General features: G+C 34.5%; 2 protein-coding genes across 2 annotated transcripts; one reads left to right on the top strand and one right to left on the bottom strand.

Annotated features, from left to right (window-relative positions):
• Window positions 1-1,288: 1,288 nt before the first annotated feature.
• LOC144842921 (sushi domain-containing protein 2-like) lies at window positions 1,289-14,448 on the bottom strand. The gene is made up of 18 exons (XM_078699522.1): window positions 14,285-14,448; window positions 11,287-11,408; window positions 10,759-11,061; window positions 9,272-9,418; window positions 8,960-9,128; window positions 8,296-8,550; window positions 6,342-6,672; window positions 5,681-5,941; window positions 5,309-5,577; window positions 5,064-5,198; window positions 4,730-4,921; window positions 4,368-4,568; window positions 3,821-4,069; window positions 3,254-3,424; window positions 2,614-2,788; window positions 2,229-2,444; window positions 1,591-1,643; window positions 1,289-1,499 (listed from the first exon to the last, which is right to left on the bottom strand). Exons 1-18 carry the CDS (start codon window positions 14,364-14,366, stop codon window positions 1,465-1,467), a joined length of 3,366 nt encoding a protein of 1,121 aa, XP_078555648.1. The 5' UTR covers window positions 14,367-14,448; the 3' UTR covers window positions 1,289-1,464.
• Window positions 14,449-18,126: 3,678 nt separating this feature from the next.
• On the top strand, window positions 18,127-21,124 carry LOC144843506 (sulfotransferase 1E1-like). Its single transcript, XM_078700293.1, has 6 exons — window positions 18,127-18,304; window positions 18,835-19,070; window positions 19,447-19,573; window positions 19,745-19,839; window positions 20,194-20,368; window positions 20,730-21,124. Exons 1-6 carry the CDS (start codon window positions 18,127-18,129, stop codon window positions 20,840-20,842), a joined length of 924 nt encoding a protein of 307 aa, XP_078556419.1. The 3' UTR covers window positions 20,843-21,124.
• Window positions 21,125-21,151: the final 27 nt, after the last annotated feature.

The following is a 21,151-nucleotide window of genomic DNA, read 5'->3' as shown; positions in this document are numbered from 1 at the left end:
CATGTGTGTTGTGTATTTTAATAGAATGCCGCATGTTCATCTAGTAGATCATAATGTTATGAAATGTTTCTTATACTACATTGCACCTTTTATAAACCATGTTTGCTATTTACATTATTTATGAATTTATCTAATTTTTTGAAGTAATGCGCAGTTTAAAGACACACATATTTATCATTATACATGTCTATTATCAAACCCACTTAAGATACTATTATACCTGATGATGATGATGATTTGGATATAAGGCCGTAGAGATGAGACAGAATGGATAAATGGAGCTAGTAGTGATCAGGCCAAATGACCATGATTTTGACATCAACTACACTACCTTTGTCAATTTTCACCCAGATGCAGATTCAGGATTTCTAAATTGAGGGCAGGGGGAGGGGGAAGATTGAGGGATGGGGTGCAGGCCCCAAAAACTCTGAACTCCACCTAATCTGTTGCATTGTAATTCTCAAAAGCTAATTGGGGCCTGGGCCAGCTGGATACACCCCTATGGGTACAGGCTAATGATGGATGATTTATACCAACACACCACCCTGCTAATTCAGCAACTAAATACACATATTTACAACAGTACAGGATAAATTATTTAAAGGCCAGGTGCGGGCAAAAAATTTCTATTGATCATACATTCCAATAATTATCGATCTATAGTTTCCCCTATGTTTTATAATTTTTGAGATTTTATTTGTGTTACACGAGCTTGTTGAAAATAAGCACTTTCTTATCAGTGGGGGGATAGTTCAAATTACACAGTAAAATCTCTATTCTTTTGTACATAAATTTTGTAAATAGAGAGGCATTTTAAAAAGCTATGAAAAATAAACGGTGTGGTAAAAAATGTTATCAGATGACTAAATATAGGTAATATAACTTGAATATTACATTTCTGATATTTTTATTCAACTTCAGATTTTTATTTTCATGCTATAGCAAAAATTATCCACTGTATATCCACCATCTTTTTTCACCGTCTAGGGAGTCACCAGACATGTTATTACATTAGGTTAACTACCTAACTACTGAAAAAAAGTCTTCCTGGTTTTTATGGAAGAATTTTGCCAAATTTTGTATTTGACCATATTAAGGGAAATTCATGTTTTTTCGTCTTGATTTCTGTTACAAATATTTGATTTATGTACAATTAACCAAATATTATATTTAAAATTTATGCCTGTATCTGAGCTTTAAAGATAAATGCATGTTATTTTATAATGCAATTAATATCATTATTAATTAAGCTTATACATGTTATCTTCTAGTATAATATACAATAATACAGTATGTATGTAATATAAAATGAACACACGCATCATAATTTAAACGTAAATATATTATTTTATAATGTAATATAATTCTTACTGTTAATACATAGCGTTTGTATAATATAAAATAATATTTGTAATAAAATATATATTATGCACATGATTGTCAGTGAGTTGTCAGTGAGTGATGCTACTCAATCAGTTCCCTCTCTGCTTGATAATGTCCTGAAGTAAAACAAGAAAACAAATATATTTTAAAATAGTACACAGTAATCAGTAAATTATAGATTGTAAACAAGTATTTAAAGTAACTTACTCTTAATAGCAGTAATTTCATCTTCTGAATCTGAATCTAAATGTTTTGCTGATCTGTAAAAAGATAACAAAATATTGAATAAATTGTGTATAATTAATCTCTTTTAACCTATATAAAGCTCTGTCTACACTATCAAACTTTATGTGACAAAAAGTGTGATGTGCTCCAATATGGTAGTGATATGACATCATCGTGTCCATATATGGGCACATCACATTTGGTTGTCACATAAAGTTTGATAGAGTTAACAGAGCTTTAGAATCTGTTCTATCATGCCACCTAATTGGCTAAATTCAAAGAGTTTCTATATAGATTGGCTAGAGGGCGGATTCTCATGATATCACAGTTCAAAAGTGATTCTTCATGGAGGGGGGACATAAACATGAGCTTGTAAATAAAGCTATCTACAATTTTATGAGACAAAACAATTTTATGTGACAAAACAATTTTATGTGCCCATATATGGACATGATGATGTCATATCACTATTTGAGCATATCACTACAATATTTGAACACATCACATTTTTGATAGTGTAGACAGAGCTTAAGGCTAATACAGTTTGTTATTTTCCAATTATCCACTTGTTCATTTAGTATGCGCATAATTAAATTATTACTAATGGACCGTAAACTTACTCTTTTTTTAAGTCTGGCTCTTCATCATCAATGCCCTTAGAGGGTCTAGCACCATTTCTCACTGACATGTAATCATTGTCTATTCCCTTCTTCTTATTGTCTTCTAACGAGTACTCTGGATTGGACGTTGAGCAGATTGGTACAACCATACTATTTCTCGCAACTTCTGGTGGTGTCGGAGCCTCACTGTCATATTCTGAGACTGGTATTACAGTACTATAACACAAATATAATAATTAAGCTTAAACAATTACTGTATAAATCTTTTTCTTAGTGCAAATTTTCTTAGTGTGACTAACATTTTTTGTCAAGGGCTCTCTGCAAACTTGAGCCCTTTTATGTATACAGAAAGAAAAATCAAACAATAGACACACTGCAAACTTACCTAGGGCCTCTCTCGTGTGTAGGGTCCATTTCAATATCTTCTTTATGTTTACGTGCTTTGCGGACTCTACAGTACATTATTAACAAAATTAAAAAGATAATCCCAAATAGTGCCAAGGCTACAATTATTAGTGGAAAGATGAATTCTGATCTTGTCACACTCTCAGCTTCAGGGCCTGCAAAAGAAAAAACAAAAAGTACTTTATAACATCAATTAATTAAGCTGTGTATGTAATATGTAATACATTGCGTACTGACGTACCGATTTCATATTTTTTATAAAACTTGAAGGGCACTCAGAGAGTGCAAACCCCCGCCTAGGAATGTGAAAATAACATGTTCCCATACAGCTATGAAATCATCCTTTAAAATCTTATGAAAATTAGGCAATAACGTTTTGAGTAATCATGCTAACTAACAAATATAGAAAGAAACAAACACACCCGATTGACTTCATAACCTCTCGCCATTCTGGTGGATGTAATAAATTTCTTCTTTCAACTTTATTCACATCATACATAAACAGTACAATATGTGAAAAGAAGCCAACAAAATAGCTTTCGCTAATCGAGGTTTGACTCCTGTATAGTAATAATATTATTGTAGAGAACATTCAATGCAGCAGCCAATCAAAGACTCACCCTGGCAGGATGTGTCATTCCCAGACCATGTTCCGTTGATGCAGGTACGAGTCGCAGAACCTTCAAGTGTGTGACCTTCTGGACATGTAAAAGACACACTTTTACCAGACAAATACATTGTGCCAGTCTTGGTGCCATCAGCTGGTGCATTTAGCCTTGAGCAGACGATAACTGTAAGAGGATAGGTTGTAGTTAGATTCAAGATTGAATTTTTCTTTTTTTTTTTCTTTTTGGTCCACTTTAAAATGGAAATTTGTTTTCTTGGCATAATTAAGACAATAAAACAACAAAGAAAAATACATCATCAAATTTAAAGAACCCAGTTCATTATTCGAGATGAGTAGGGGGTTACCCTGGTAAACTGGTTCACAAAATAGCCCCTATCTAATTTTTGTTTACTATTGGTAATCCTTGGACACATTAGGGTCTAAATACATAAATAAATATTATTTTAAGCATAGTGAACTACTGGGAACGAATAATTCCTGGATAATATAATATATCATACATAACGTTAAAAACATATTGATTTTAATTTTTAAAATGATAATTCAATTTCAACCTCACCATCTGTCGTATCGTTATCCGTATTATCATAATCTTCCTCTGCTTCTCGCGTTCCTTTCCCGACGTTTGGATCACCTGTTTTTTGATAGTCGTAAGCGCAGGCCGTGCTTCCCATGCACAGCTCTGTTATCTTATCCTCAGGGATTGTGGATGGTATAGTTGAGATGGGAACAAAACCAGGCTGGTTGTAAGTGGTGTAGTTAGACAATGCTTCGTAGTGGAAATAGGATTCAGACGCAGCAATAAGAACTGGAGGAAAAAAGAGGAAAACATTCGTATAATGTATACTCTTTGTTTAAATTCTAAAGCTCTGTTTACACTATGAAACTAGTTTGACAAAAAAAGTGTGATGTTCCCAAATATACGGTATAGTGATGTACTCAAACATGGTAGTGATATGACATTATTGTATCCATAATATGGGCACATCACATTTGTTGTCACATAAAGTTTGATAGTGTAGACAGAGCTTTAGTTTGTGATAATTTGTGGAACATTGCTTGGAATATTATATCTCAATATACATTCAAATCTTGTTGTCACTTACATTCTGCAGCTGTTTTGTTATCGTCATCAGGGTTATCATTCCACGATCCTAGAAGACCGGTCGTATCGTACTTAAAGTTTGCTGGTGCTAAGACTAACAGCGCCATCGCAGTTGTGTTTGTATGAACTGTGACCTCGGCTGATATGCCATTGTCATATTGAATAAGGATTTTAGACGGAGTAGTGGAAGACACGGTAACACCTGAAAATATTGAAAAATAATTTTAACCTGAATCCTACAAAGGTCATTATTCTAAAATACAGTAGTCCTAGGAATACAGATTTTGTCAAAGTTCAAAGTTCATACAGTAGAATACTGGTTAATAGAGAGCTTAAAAGTTTACATTAGTATTAATAACCTACCATTTAATCTCCACCATGAGCCTACTGAGAAATCGATCAATCGCCATTCTTCCATTTGTCCCTCCTCCCATACCATTAAGTCCATAGTCCTGCGTTCACTGAGCACAACTTGAACGTACGTCGTGGATGCTGCATACCTTATAACGAACGCAGTCAAAGATGTTCCAACCGTTCCTGGTTCGGTAGAAGTAGCTGCATTCGATGAGAACATGTGACAATTATTTGTATTAATTTTTTTTTTATATAAATAACAGCTGGTCCTTTCAACTACAAAATGCCTAATAATTTTAAATATTAAGTATAAATTTGATCTAAAAGCTATAAAGTAACTTACTGTTGAAAGGTTGAAGGCGGCCTTGAATTTCAAACTCCGATACGTCAGTTCGTAGTAAAGTAAACTCTCCAAGTTCGTTAAATGGAAACCTAGCGTCATCAAATGATATGATATGCGGCTCACCAAAGATACTCGCTAAATTGGAAGAAAAAAGACGCAAAGATTGACTCAAAGTATGATACACCACAAGAAGGTGTGTAGCTGTAAACTTCGAAGAAAATATGTAATAAAATAAGCCAAATTACCTGGTTCAGGTGTGTTGTATGTAAGACACTGATCAGACGGCCTCTTATCAAGGTATCTATCACACTCACTGTCTGACCTCACACAGCACTGACTCCATGGGATTGTGTCCCATAAGAAATTAGACAAGAAAGGAATATCTCCAGCTTGCTGATATGGGGAAGCACCGGCATGGTGACGGAGTTGATGACTGCCACCGGATGAAAAGTCCTCGAGATGAAGAAGGTACCCATCTGTGTTGTAGCAACAACGATTTCCAAAGCCATTCGCACTAAAAAAAAATGATTTGATTTTAATATTGAATTTGTTCTCCAATTGTAAATCCTTTTTTTAAAAAATTTACCAAATATATGTAATAAAATTCTTCAATTTACCTTGGGATACGGGCTCTAACACAGTGAGCTGCATCAGGCCTAGTGGCACAATTGCCTTCCAGCGTTGACCCTACTTTACAGAAGGGGTCAGCATCATACCATGTAGTGTCTGCTAATGCCTGTGTCAGAGTACAAGGGCAAGGGGGTATGTCATTAGATGGCTCTACCACATCAGCTGTCATGGCCCACTCTCTACACCAAGATGTTGCACTTTCTGAACTACTTGGATTGATATTAAAAGGTAAACTCCACATGCTAGGCCTAGAAAAAGAAGTACAAAAATTAAATTGTCTTTAATATAGCATGATAAAAATACCTATTTCTGTATATTGTACTGCATAAGTTTGGTTTATATATTGATTTTTAGATAAAAATTATATAAAATAAATGCAAAAAAACTAAAATCAAAATAAATAAGACATATATATATATAAATATACATTTTAACACTAAAGTCAAACACCTCCATTAAGGAGACAATTTGTTGGGTTTATTAAGGGGTTACTGTATAAAGCTCTGTCTACACCATCAAATTTTATGTGATGCACCCAAATATAGACATGACGATGTCATATCAGTACCATATTTGGGCATATCACACTTTTTTGTCACATAAAGTTTGATAGTGTAGACAGAGCTTAAGGATGATATTTTCACATACTTTAATTCTGCAGAAGGAACGTCAGAATACTCTTCTATCAGCAATAGTCCAACATCAAAGTCAGTAAGTGACAATGATGTTAAATCTAGCTGGTAGCCATCTTGTGTTAGCGGGATGTTGATAGCTACTGTCACCAGCTTCGCCAACGTGATGTCATCACCTGTATTCCTACGTAATGAGTTTCTCTCCTGGTACGTAACCAGACTAAGATCCACACGGATATCAGCGGGAACTGAATTTATGTTTGGGAAATCTTCCTTCGGCCAGGAGATGTCCAACATATCACCACTGGAGGTAAACGTAATAGGAGGAGGTATTTGGTCGATGCTCACTAAAAAGATAATGATTTCAAATTAGATATTTTGATGGATGTAATTTATATAGAGTATATAATATATAAATTCATGCATCGAGAAACTACATTCACTACTGCATTCACAATACACTAAATATAAATTTTTAAATACAATTAATCCTGTTCATAAGACACTCTACAAAGTCTTAAGCTCTGTCTACACTATCAAACTGTGTTGTGCCCATATATGGACATGATGTCATATCACTACCATATTTTGGAATATATTCCCATATTTAGGCACATCACACTTTTTGTCAAACTAGTTTGATAGTGTAGACAGAGATTTATATAAAAGAACTTTTTTATTTTTATTAGCAATACTTTCTTCCACTGATCAAATATTTCAAAATCTATGAGGAAATAATAATAATATTTCTACATAGTTCCTCTTAGGTTTATTTCTATACTTAAAAAGTAAATAGTATTGTCAAACAAAATATTATTTTTGTTCACAGTTATGTCATTGAAATAATAAAGTCAAATTCAGGTAGAAATGAAGTACAATTATTGCAAGACTAAATCAAAACGGCACACTGCCTAATAAAACCAAAGGATATTTTGGTATAAAGAATCCTTGTATGTTTAGTCAAAACAAGTGTGGTAAATTCCAATCCATAAAACTACTTATTATATAAATCAATTAAATTACAAAGAGCATACTGTGTGTTATTCGTTGGTTGATCAACAAACCATTTATATAATATACCGACAGATGCCCAGGGCTATATCACAATGAATATAATGTTATCACAGAAGTACATCTAAAAATTGTTATTATATCACCGGTATATATCAACAGTAGATTTATTTGAATAGAAGATTCAAATATTTTTCAATTAAAAATTTATGAATATTGAAATAAGGAAAATAGAGCTGGGTGAGTGACTACAAATTGTGAAATGAACTTAACCTAATGTGCTATCTTTTACATTATCATTGCAAAGTTTAGGCCCAATAAAAAGTACATAATGTCATGTGGTATGAATACGGTAGAACCAGAACCATCCTATTCAATACATACATATTTCTTTCAACTCTGATTTATACTACTAAAATCATTGAAGATACAGACAATTTTTAACTTAAACAAATTAAACACATATTTTATTAAAGTCATTATTTTAAGATGGGACTCAGTTGCCCTAAAATAGGATAGGTTTTCTTAAATAAATAACCTGCTTCCATAAAAAATCAGCATTTCCTTGCTGTGCCCCTGATCATGTCCATGGAAATTAAGAAATATAAAGAAATGCATTAATAATGCATGTATAGATACAGACAGTACTGGGTTAAAGCCAACAATAACATTTAAGTAAACTTATAAAAGTGGAGATAAATATTGCCTTGAACTTTTAAGACAACATCAAACTAAGTTTCTAAACCAAATATACTTACAGTACTTGTTTAATGGAAATAAATAAAATAAAAATTTTTTCTTGATTTTCCAAATTGCGAATGTCTACTGACTGACTTAAATATAGGGACACATTCTTGGCTTACATCCAAAATGCTGTCACCTAGTATGGTAACATAAGAATGTAGTATTGTTAAAGAAAATTACCGAAACACTCATTCTTAAATCAAGTTTGAACTTACCAGAGGTGACAGAGCCGGTGTACAGGTAAGTGTTACCCCCGTCAACAGACAGCGACACAGCCATATCCCCGACCTTCAAAGTGGTAGGCATTATACAAGTGACCGTGAACGGCGTATCGATATTGAAACTTGTCGGTATCATCACGCCATCAATCATGCAGTTGATATCCTGTGCCTCGTCATAGCACGGTCCTGACACGTACAGAACATCGCCCCCTAGCATGCTGACAACTTTCGGGCTGACTGACAATTCATCTGTAAGAATGAGAGATTACAGTAAATCCGATGCAATGTCTGAAATTGTTATATTTAAAGATATATTATCCACCTAAAAAAATTTTTTTCACGATTTCTTTTTAATATGCCATTTTAATAACATAAATAGTTATTCACCAAAAAAACACAAAAACTGGATCGAAAAAAAAAATTATTTCAATGAAAAAAATGTAATCTAAAGCAAAAAATACTTAAATTGTCTGTCAGACAATGGTTTTTGGTTAAAAAAAACGTTTCTTTTGTCTTTTTATAAGTGAAATTATTTTTTTTTACAGAAGTGAATAACTTTATTAAAACTGCAAAAAATGTAAAGTTTTTCATGTTTTTGGGGGACAATACATCTTTAATTTATTGTATTTTTTCAAATACACGGTAAAATATCACTTACCATTTACGTTGTCGTAACATCCACCAGGTTTGATGTCTGTTAAGTCAACCCTGAACATCCATCGTCCCTCTCTATCTATGTTTGATGTCTCGTTAATCTTGAGAATGTCGTTGGTACGAGACCCCTCAACTGAGTAGAAATTAACACCATTGCCTGCGTTAAATCCAACCTACAAGAAGAATAATTCACAATTACACCCACAATCTATTAAGTTTTAATACATCTTTGCCAATCTTTACATACAAGATGGAGTTTTATATTAACTGATTATGTTTTTGTGAGCTAGCTTTCAACTAAAAATTAAAAATTAACCTGGGCTGCAACAGATTCATTGCCCTGTGCGAGTCCATTGCTCCCAAAGCTTGACCATCCCGTCGTCCACTCGAGAACACCGTAATTAAAAATCACAAATGACAGCACACCGTCTGTGATAAGCACCGTTTGAAATGTATTGTATCTCTGGAAAAACAAAGCAGATAATAATGTATAAAAATAAAATATAAATCTTCAAAGTTGGTGCAGTGCCAGGCTTGGAGTTTTAATTTAATCAATTTAATAATTTAATAATTAATTTTTAAAATGTAATAAGATCAGAAACAACATTTGAATTTCTTGGATTTCCTTTAGGGTATTTTTTTCTTTTCTTTTTTTTTCTTTTATTCAATTTTTCACACTTCAAAAATAATACAAGTTATGTGAAACAATGATAACAGGTATCATAGTAATAAACATTAAGGTAATCAAACTAATTTAAACAAAATATATAGAGATACTTGTACAACAAAGAAGTGTGAAAGGAGGTCAAATAAGTATGATACTTTAAGCTTGACCCCTACCCCCCTGCAGGTTACGGTACATGACAAAAAACAGCACATGAAGTATTAATATTTGCTGTACAAAATGCCTAGTAATAATGGGAATCTGCAGCAAGGACTATTTATAACTTGATTTCTCCATACTTTTACAGTCATTCAAGATTCAAGAAATTTTATTTGTCCAAAAAAATGGAAATTCACTTTGCTTGGTAGATTAAAACAACAATATTGCAACAATTTAAAACGTGCAGTATTATAACAGACTAAAAATACAAGATAAAAAGTTAAAAATACTGTTAAAAATGTAAAACTATTTAAAAATTGCATTATCGTCTTACATTAGAATTAAAAATATGAATGCTATTTACAACGAAGGATTTTCTAGTTCTACAAAGATTTGCTCTTGGAGGTCGTAGCCTAATACCTGATCTATTTAAGTTATAACAGTAATGTAACGGATGAGTGGGGTCTTCCATAATATTGTTTACTTTTTTTTAAATACTCTTTTCATAGATAAATGAACAAGGCGTTAAATCAGCTTTAATAATACGTTGTGCAATTTTACGTGGTCTCTCAATATTTTTCTCAATATTTGTCATTTTAAAAATACTAATTTGTTGCTTACTCGTTTTCTATTTTGTTTTAAATTAAAAGAAGAAAATAAATTACGAATTAATAGACTCTTACTATATAACTTTACAATAAAATTTAATGACAAAAAACAAGAAGATCGACGTTTCGGAACCATCATCATTTTCAAGTTCAATTGATCGAATTATACAAAAACAACAAACACCAATGGGTGACAGGAAATACTAATTGGTTATATTGTTTATTAATTAAGAAGGAGGAGCTTAATAACTTAAGTTCTTAATATTGTAGGCCTTCTTTGATGTTATTTTTTTGTCATTAAATTTTATTGTAAAGAAAATAAATGTTTATTTAAATTGAATTGAATACTAAAATACATTATTTGTTACTTACATTTGCCTGGCCGCTAACCACGTAAAATGGCACCTTCTCCCATGTTGCTATAAATAGCCATTTAGTTGTGAACCTTTTCAATCCTAGCTCACCCCCAAACAATCTCAGTACTTCACTCGTTGCTCGGTCAAACAATTCCTGGTCATTTGTAACTTCTCGATAATAAACATGACCTTCATTTAGACGAATATCAACATCTGCCCAGTAGGGTGCAATCAAGCGCCGGTTATCGTCCAATGGAAACGAATCGGCCTCGTATAACTTAACAAGTTTTAAAAATGATAGTATTCCATTATCATTTACCTGAAAAGAAAAAAATAGTTTATAGAGGTATAAATTTATAACATTTTTAAAAATATTATTCTACTACTGATCTTGATTGTGTAATTTTTTACCAGGCTGAGTTTTTTTTTTGTATATTGAGTTTCCATATTCATTCTCGTAACTTTGTTGATGTTGAATAGTTTGATGCTCTTTGGGCTGCAATAGTATGTTGAATATAAAATATACTGAAATATAAAAACTTACAAATAGCGATCTATGATTCGAGTCAAAATAAGGAAAAACTCTAGCAAGTTCCACCTCTATTCCAATATCATCATCTCTGGGAAGCTGTTGATCTGTTGAATTGCCATATGGATAAAATAAATCTGAAAATGAAGAGCAAACAATTGTAAACTGATGCCAGGAAGCAGAGCCGCAGAGGTTGTTACCCTACCCGAAGTTTCTAGCCTAGGCTATGTCTCTTATCTAGTCCTATCCTACCTAAGACCTGTCCTAACTTTTTTACTAGGCCCTAGCTAGGCCTCCTACCTGCTCCTCCTCTAGTTGTTAGTGCTATCGATGCCTGGCCTAACTAGATGATAGGTATTTCAATTAAGAATAAAGATTTCCTAGGCCCTACTCATAACATTGTAATCAAAGACAATTCTAGATTCCAAACAAGCCAATTTAATATTAGTTTTTCTGTACTTTTTAATGAAACTTTTAACACACTTTTTAAACTTCGCACATATTCTTCTTGTTTTTTTTTTACCTCTCTGAAAAACAATAACTTTATGAAGGGCGACCTCTCTATCGTCACACTTTTTATGTTCCCCTCTAAAAGTCATTTGGAAGTTCTCCGTACTTGTTAAAAACTATCATTTTACAGAAACCGTCCGGTTATTGAATTCTAAATCAATTTTTATATAAGTTTAAATATTATAGTCTGAATATAACATGGGCTCCATTCCCAATTGTCAAAATTTCCGGATGTAAATGCCTGAATTAAATTGACTCATTATACCACCTCCATGTTTAAAGTGAAAGTTAACAATAGGCCTACACTATTACACGTGCAATACTTTCAAACCATTGTGTTCGTAAGAAGATTGTATCATGTTTTATTGTCATTCTTCGTCACCGTGTTTAATCAAACTTCCTGGTTTTGAAAAGTCAGTTGTAATGTTAGTACTCTCTGATTCCGGTTCAGAATAACGTCAACTAACCGTCACACAAAAATTGAAATATTGACTGTAGGCTATCAGTCGAGATCTTTGCTGTATTCACAACTATTTGTAATGCCCCAGGCCAATGTAGGCTTTAGATAAACATGGCCTATTAGTTCTATTCTTAGCACATGCTAGGCAGGCGATACCCAGTTTGTTTGCTTGTTATTGGGAAAGCCTAACACACTCCCGCCCAGAGTCAATATTTGTTGTTGAAAAACAGATGGTTGTGTAAGGCCAAGTTACGCATTATTACTCATCACCCTATGCCATATATAGCATTCAGCATGCCATATATAGCATCCACTATGCCATATATAGTATCCACCATGCCATATATGTCATTCGCCATGTCATATATAGCATCCAGCATACCTTATATTGCATCCACCATGCCATATATAGTAAATAACATTCCATATATAGCATCCATCAGCCATATATAGTAAATACTATTCCATATATAGCAGCCATCATGTCCTATACAGTAAATACCATGTTATACATATCAACTACCTATAATCCTATTGAAAGTAAAATTTGAAATTGTATTCCAATAATATAACGCATTATCACCATAACAACAGATGTAATGAATTATAATAGAATCATAATAATGTATTAATAATCATAATTTTAATCAAGAAAGATGTATCACTATATTTGATGAGGTGTTGTTAAGGACTGCATGTTATTGACTATATCTTTGTAATCACCATATTATACCGTATATTAGAACAATACACGAACCACAGCTGAGTTTTACAGCATAACTTAGCCATCACCGTTGTACTTGACTGCCGCACTTGAATTTTTAATAGTCTGAGTTTATTGATTTGCATCGTATTTAGAAATCATGATGATGATATTAATTCATTTTGACAGGTGTGGCAATATTAATATTTGTTTTCGTGTTGTTTTCGCAGAAATTGAATAACTTATGATTTCTACACAGAGCTGGGTACTAACAATTCGATAGTGTCTCTGCTCTATCACATTACAGCACTCTACAGCATTGATGGGTTCGTGTGAACAGAGGTCACAAACAATTCGATAGTGTCTCTGCTCTATCACAATATAGCTAAAGCATCGATAGGGTCGTGTAAACAGAGGTCATAAACAATTCGATAGTGTCTCTGCTCTATCACAATATAGCTAAAGCATCGATAGGGTCGTGTAAACAGAGGTAATAAACAATTCGATAGTGTCTCTGCTCTATCACATTAGCTAAAGCATTTATAGGGTCGTGTAAACAGAGGTCACAAACAATTCGATAGTGTCTCTGCTCTATCACATTAGCTAAAGCATTTATAGGGTTCGTGTGAACAGAGGTCACATTTGGATTAGAAAACCGGTATATCATTAGCATACACGAATAGGTAAATTGCGTGTGTACAGTAGTGTAAATAAGTGTATAGAGTATATACACTTGAATGAAAGTGACCGCCAATGGTCGTACAATAGAACCTCTCTGTTATATTCAAAGGTAGAACCCATATAAATGGGACACTTTCCCATGACGAAGTAACGAATTATGGGTAATGTGGAAAAATTGTGTTGGGTCCTAATATAGACGTTGTACTCTATTTTAACATAATAGATCTGTATTTGAACATAATAGATCTGTATTTGAACATACTAGATCTGTATTTGAACATAATATATCTGTAGATAAATATGCATTGTCAAATCAACACAACTAGGCCTATTAATAGTATGGTGCTACTAGGGGTTCAGGAACTGGTGCTATTCCGTCCTACCACGGTGAGGGTAAGAATGTATGGACTGGTACCATAACCTATGGAGACCTATAACAGTTAGCACGTCCCATATCAACAAGTAGATGACCCTAGCCAGTATCCCGAATGTAATTACTCTCGATTATTTTTTTTGAATCTTATACAGCAGTTAACACAATTTATTTATCTCATCCTGTAGATAAATTGATATCCATCGAATAATCTTAATGTCGTTGTGTACTGTATATATGTATGTAATTCGCAGCAGAGAATGAATTGTAATCATAAAGCACTTACCGTCTGTTGCTAAAGACGACGTTGCTATAAATACTAAAACAGTATTTATTATTACTGAATACATTATCCGTTGATAGTCCATAATTATCAAAAAATTCTATAAAATATAATAATTAATAACCAGCCCAGCAAAGCAAATTTTTGCCAGATAAATTTACCGTGTCTGTCCGTCAAATGACTGGTGAAGAATATTATAGAAAATCGACTAGGTTATTGTCAGGTGCCGCAAACAGCAACAATACACACGCTCCATCGATTCTGAATAAAAACCTGTCGCCCACAATAGTACATGATATAAATATAGAAGAAAGATTTGAATGAGTCATATGTCGAACAAAACGTGTTTAAATATTAGGTTACTAAATTTAATTGAGGGTCATGTTGTTAATGGCGTGTATTAAACATTAATGTTAGTGTCTCCTGTGTTTGGACGCACTATTGGTTACTGCCTATGTGATGTGCCGTATGGATTGAACGCTTAAGAATAGGCCTACGGGATAAAAGTATATGCATATACATCTCATTTGTTAGATTGAATAGGAGCCACGTACAGGCATGTACGCTCAACTAATAAACTGTATACACATTAGTGACGTCATTTTTCTTCAAAAGAACTTGGATTAAACATGTTAAAGCTTTTAAAAGTACAAGGCGTCCTTTTACCAGCTGCTGAACTGATAGATTTGACGACGCGTGCGTCAAAAACGAGAACTACATCAAACTCGCAAACACTATGTCAAACAATTTTAAAAAGCAAGATGTCTACAACGTTGCTAAAGCTTTGTTCTCACTAAGTAAAACGCAACGCGAGGACGTACGCCGCAACACAACCGAAATTGACCAATCACAAACGACAGTTCGAAGTATCAATCGCTTTTGATTGGTCAATTCGTCTGCATTGCGGTTTACGTCCCTGCGTTGCGTCCTAGTGGGAACCAAGCTTTAATAATATTTTTGAAAGCAATTATGGCATTTACAATTTCTTTTTATTTCGGAAATATCATCCATATTAATAAACTTATAAACAGAAAAAGAAAAATCGTAAATTCTAAACTTAAGTATATTGTGTTATACATTTAATCATGATAGTTATATGTAGCTGTAACGATTGAGTATACCAATATTTATACAAGGTTGACATAACAATTTGCACAGATGATATTTAATTCATGTATGAATAAATGTAAACAAAATCAAAATAATTCAATTCTATTTAAAAGAGAATGCTGTAGAGCGCCGTTTAAGCTTGTGTTCACACTTTGACGCAGCGCACAATGTCATACGCGTCCAATCACAAGCGGCAGTTCGAATCTACCGCGTCGTAACTTGACTGCGTTGCGCTTACGTCACGTCCTTGCGTTTCATTCTAGTGGGACCGGAAGCTTTAACTCCGACAATGGTACTGGTTGATTTTTCACTTTCAATGAAATTCAACCTGTTAAAATGATTCACTTGTCCATATATAGGCTTAAAACAGAATAGAAAAGAATAAGTCATTGTTTTCAAGTTTTAAACCGTTGTTATTGTCGAACTACATTCCATACTTATGATTGAGTCAATTCACCCTTTGAATTGTGGTATTGATACGTACACAAACGCGTGAGTGTATCACGGAAGACCCCCGATACGCTTGGACGAATTGGTAGCGGTCAGGTGAACATATTGCGGTTAATCAAAGTAAAATAAATATTTCACAAAGTAGTGCCGATGTATAGAGTACAATATTCGCACCTAATATCCTTTATCTACAAACGTAATAGAGTTCCGAGTGTACAATCAACAATACAACGATAAGGAGTAAACAGCTGTAGTACTATTTCGATATAAGTTAAGATATTACCCCATTGAATAAAAGTTGTTAAAATATTGTAATAATTATTATTCACTTTGGCCAAAAAAAATGTTGCTAATTTTGCGGAAGTGAATAACTTGATTAAAACTACAAAATGGCCTATACAGTCTTCTTTAACATCAAACAATATTTAATACCTGTGCAAAAAAAAGTGCTGAAACTTTGATTATTATTTCGCTATAATGGTAAACATTTCAGCTGCTGAGTATATGATTTTAAAGCTTAGATACAACTCGAGGACGTACGTAAGCGCACCGCAGATAATTTGACCAATTACATTGTCCAAAACTGTGATTGGTGAACTAACTTGAGTTGCGCTCCGTCACTGCGTTGCGTCTAAGCCTACTAAAGCGTGGTTCCTACTAGAGACGTAACGCAACATAAGTGATTTGACCAATCAACAAGTGATGGATTACTCAAACAGTGGATTGTTATTGGTCAACTCGATTGCGTTGCGCGTACGTACGCTTAAACACTTCAGCTACAGGATTACGCGATTTCAAACCGTGATTCTTCATCAACGTGCGTGCGCCTCGATCATCAGACCACAAGTACAGAACAGCAAGTATATGCGCTCACCAAATAATAATATTGTTATCTTAAAATATCAAATCAAAATTGGTCATGTCAAATCAACCATTCTTCAGAATACGTCACATCCTGTACGAACTTAAGGTGAACGTACAGTCAGTCAATAATTACTAAATCTATGAACCCCTTAATATTAATATTAGTCTTGTGTATGCGGCGGAAAACAATTGCGTATAGGCCTACTGATGTTATCTTATCATCCGGGGTTACGCTGATAATAGGCCTATAAAAGAGCAAAGAAGTGAGCAGTCATTGGTCTGTAGTCGTCGTAGTCGTTGGGTAAACTGATAAAATATCACAGCAAATCAAAGATCTAAGCGATTGGTCTAGTCTTCGTAGTTAAAGGTAAGTCTTTTTCAGTTTTTTCTTTTCTAAAATCATAATTTTTTAATTTGTTTTACTTTGGATTCAACAAGACAGAAAGGTATAATAGATAATAGTGATTTTTCTTTATTCAGAAAATGAAAGTCCTATGGATATGTTATAGTAATGCACTGTATGCTTACAAAAAAGGTCTTTAATTTTGGAAATTTGGTAGGCCTACACGTCACATAGGTTTATTGCATACAGTTCTCTATCAAACTGTAAGTGATTAAAAATGTGATGTGCCCATATATGGATCTGATGATGTCATATCACTACCATATTTGGGCACATCACTTTTTTTGTCAAACTAGTTTGATAGTGTAGACAGAGCTTTACGAACATTTTGCGCTGCGCACACCACGGAGGACTGGCCGGTTTTGTACGTGCGCGTTAACTTTGTGATGTCAATGACATGACCGTTTGAAGTTGCCATCTTGTTTGCGGTACGATTCGTTATCATTAACTCCATATATAACTATTGATAAAAGTAACGTATACTGCAAACAGTGTAGTATCATGCGATTCCAGTTTTAGCAGCTCCACCCAAAACATGCGGTCTATATTTGATTAGGACGGACATTAGTTAGTTCTAAGGGACTGGACGCAACAAGTTCATGGCCTTTAAATAGTATAATCAATTCTGGATAACATGATAACTGTGTTTAAATTTTGATCTAACAAATATTCAATGATCGATTGATATGATATAGGTCAATTCCACAAACAGTGGAAGAACACATTTCTGGTGAACGAGTTTTTTCCGTTGCAAAAATAAAGATGTTATTATTAACAGTCACGCATACCTGTAGTATACGGTATTCGAATGAAAATTCATAGAAAATCTAAAAATTACTTTTATATGCCCACGTTGAGAGTGAAAAAAGTTCGCCAAGTAAAGTAATCCAATAAAATGTAATTCAAAACGAAATTATGCCACACGCAGTGATCTAATGGTAAGCGAGTTCGAGTCTCGATTTAATGACATTTTGGTTTGCTTTGTGTTTCAAGTTTTCAGTCCAAGTTTTCAATAACGATGTCTGAGAAGAAGTCAATGCCAGATTACAGTGACCTAGAGTTCCAGGATGGGTCAGATGTCCACGTCTGGGACGGCGTCATCTACCCCTGGTTCGTACACGCCAAGACTCTGGATGCCATGGCTGATTTTAAAGTTCGCAACGATGACGTTTATGTCGTTTCGTTTCCAAAATCAGGTAAACATTAAATATAACCTTTTGAAGCACCACCGCTGTCAAAGTGAATCGTGGTGAGTTAGGGTGTGTATTATGACCCTTATCAAATTAGTCCTCACACAGACGTGTTTCGTTTGAAGGGCCTGGATAAGTTAGTTAACATTAACAACAATATTGACTAAAATGTATCAACTTTATTGAGCTATATTCGGCGGACAAGAAGACTGGAGCATGCTCATGGACAGACTTAACACTAACTCATAGTCCTAACGTTATTGTGCATGCTCCTGTTTTTGTGTTACCTGCTCTATTTCACCAATGACAAACTTCAATTTGACTTGTTTTATATAAAGATAATTGCATTAAAGTTTTATCGTATCGTATCCTGTGCTCATTCTGACGGTTCAAATATACCTGAAGGATGGTGGATTTCGATCCTTGTGGAAGCTCATGAAACTACGGTATTCGAGCTGAGACAACGAGTATTAATAAATTGTGGAACACAGTTCCAACTTTTCTCGATGGTTACTCAAATATTATTTCCATCCCAGGCACAACATGGACACAAGAGATCGTATCGCTAATCAAAAACAATGGTGAACCAGACAACACGATAAAAAACAAACACGTAGAGGAGCGCGTACCACATTTGGAAATGAGCACCGCAGTTCCTGGGACAATCTTGTACCCACGGATCGCTGCCATGCCAGAAGACAAGCCTAGGCTCATCAAAAGTCATCTGTCGTACCAGCATATGCCGAAGGATTTCCTTGTCAAGAAACCAAAGGTAAAGTTCAACCATCGGTACGGACGTCCGAGAAGTTTTAAACGTAATACAATGTAAAGTACACTTTTACCACCACGGGGCGCCATAGAATATTTATATTATAGTAATGTCACAAAGTGTGCCCCGTATAAAGACTCTCTGGTTGTACAATCGACCGGTGAGACACAACCACACCAACCTAAAAGTGGTGATCCTGTCAGGACTTTGTAATGGGCTTATGTAAGGGTCTTTTCAAATTGGCACGATGATACTCGTTCTGCTTTATCGCTAACGACAAATAAGTGGTGTTATTATCAATGTTGCAAAGAATACAAAAAACTATACCCGGAGCTCCCCTTTAATTATGAATTTTTAAAGCTTTTTTATTTGTCCACAGATTGTGTATATTGCTAGAAACTACAAAGATGTGTCTGTGTCTGGCTACAGCTTTCTGCGCATGTACAAAGCGTTCGATATTGGTTCGTGGAAAGAATTTTGTGAAGGTATTCTGATGAGAGAAATGAGTGAGTAAAATATTATTTTTTTAACACTGGGAAGAGTATTACTTTTTAAAAGGAGTTTCTAACAATGTTTCTTCTGCTTAATCGTTGTTAAAAAATGTTGGAAAATAAGTGGGGTTATTATCAACCTTGAGTAGGGCTGTGTTTTTATATGTGGTGGTTATGTCTTCACAGCGCCTTATGGTCCATGGGCAGCACACGTGTTAGGCTGGTGGCAACACAGACACGACGACAATGTTCTATTTTTAAAATACGAAGATTTAAAGAAGGTATTATATGATAGTTCTTTGAAAATAATGTGTTCCCAAATTGATAGATTGAACGCAACGCAACACATAGACAGCATCGTACGACGAGTTCCGACAAGTCGTCGGGAGAAGATCAAACATGTTTTAAAGTTCTCGTGACGAAATAACATCATCTACGCCCGACGCTATCTCAAGACGAATCGTCTCGTCGGGATTCAGCTCAGACAGCACCGACGAGTCAAGACGACTCGTCATGCCTCCTCGTCGTACGACGCTGTATGAGTTAGCCATATCATGGCAAACTCTAGCAAAAATAGTTTGCAAGACAGCGTGATGATTTTTTCATAAAACCAAATCTGTTTTATTTTTTTGTAGGACTTGCGAGGTGGTGTTGTTAGGATCGCAGACTTCTTGGGAAAGGAACTCTCAGACGATGCCATAACAAAGACGGTTGAACACTGCAGCTTTGAGACCATGAAGAAGAATCCCATGACAAACTTCACAGGGTTGGATGCCTTTGACCACAAGGTGGCGCCGTTTATGAGGAAAGGTGAGGAAATACATGTTTTTACGTTTAAAAATGTGTCTGCTATAAGGTTTACGCATAGTCAATAGAAAGTAGACTAAGGTTTACGTCATTGCACAACACGTACAATTTGCTCCCAAACCCTTCCCATCATGCGTCGCGCACGCAATTTGCGATAAACCATGTTACAATATTTTCCTCCAATCTTCAATTAATTTCTTGTTCTTAATGTCAACTTTACAGAGAGGCCGAGCTTTGACTGTCACTTTTTCGATCGTTTCACGTTGACTGCACGACAGTATACACAAAAAAAAAACAACGCTTATGATATATACAAAATATCACTGTATATAACTTTATATAATGTTCCTTTTACAACTTGCAGGTGGCACGGGAGACTGGAAGAATTGGTTCACAGTGGCACAGAATGAAACCATGACAAAATTGATCGACGAAAGACTTTATGGTACTGGTCTGGTGTTCGACTACGATCCATAGACACTAGCCACACACAGGAGTATTAATAGGTACTTGGTCCGAATGCAAACAATACGTTGATTATTACCCAGAGTGTGAAACAATGAAACGGTAATAAATATGATTCGTCAGTTTGGCAACGTTCTAACATATGGACAACATGTGACCAATATGTGGACAACATGTGCACAACATGTGAACAACATTTAGACAACATGCGGACGATTTTCAAACTTTAGATATAACGATATAGGAAAAAGTAAACATTTCAATAGAGTATATGAAATAAAAACTTGTTATTAATGAACTATGGGTTCTTCATGTTGATAT

Source organism: Antedon bifida, chromosome 5, assembly GCF_963402885.1.
Source record: "Antedon bifida chromosome 5, ecAntBifi1.1, whole genome shotgun sequence".
Classification (NCBI taxonomy): Eukaryota; Metazoa; Echinodermata; class Crinoidea; order Comatulida; family Antedonidae; genus Antedon; species Antedon bifida.
The sequence above is the reverse complement of the archived record's forward strand: the minus strand, read 5'-3'. Positions and strand labels throughout refer to the sequence as shown.

What these genes read in the sequence shown, in the direction of transcription:
- LOC144842921 (XM_078699522.1), bottom strand. Translation starts at nt 14,366, where the DNA reads ATGGACTATCAACGGATAATGTATTCAGTAATAATAAATACTGTTTTA. An exon ending in CGAATCATAGATCGCTATTT is followed by an intron (nt 11,062 to 11,286) that starts GTAAGTTTTTAT and finishes TTTTCTTTTCAG; the next exon opens with GTAAATGATAATGGAATACT. An exon ending in GAGCCAGACTTAAAAAAAGA is followed by an intron (nt 1,644 to 2,228) that starts GTAAGTTTACGG and finishes ATCTTTTTACAG; the next exon opens with ATCAGCAAAACATTTAGATT.
- LOC144843506 (XM_078700293.1), top strand. Translation starts at nt 18,127, where the DNA reads ATGTCTGAGAAGAAGTCAATGCCAGATTACAGTGACCTAGAGTTCCAG. An exon ending in AATACGAAGATTTAAAGAAG is followed by an intron (nt 19,840 to 20,193) that starts GTATTATATGAT and finishes ATTTTTTTGTAG; the next exon opens with GACTTGCGAGGTGGTGTTGT. An exon ending in GGCGCCGTTTATGAGGAAAG is followed by an intron (nt 20,369 to 20,729) that starts GTGAGGAAATAC and finishes TACAACTTGCAG; the next exon opens with GTGGCACGGGAGACTGGAAG.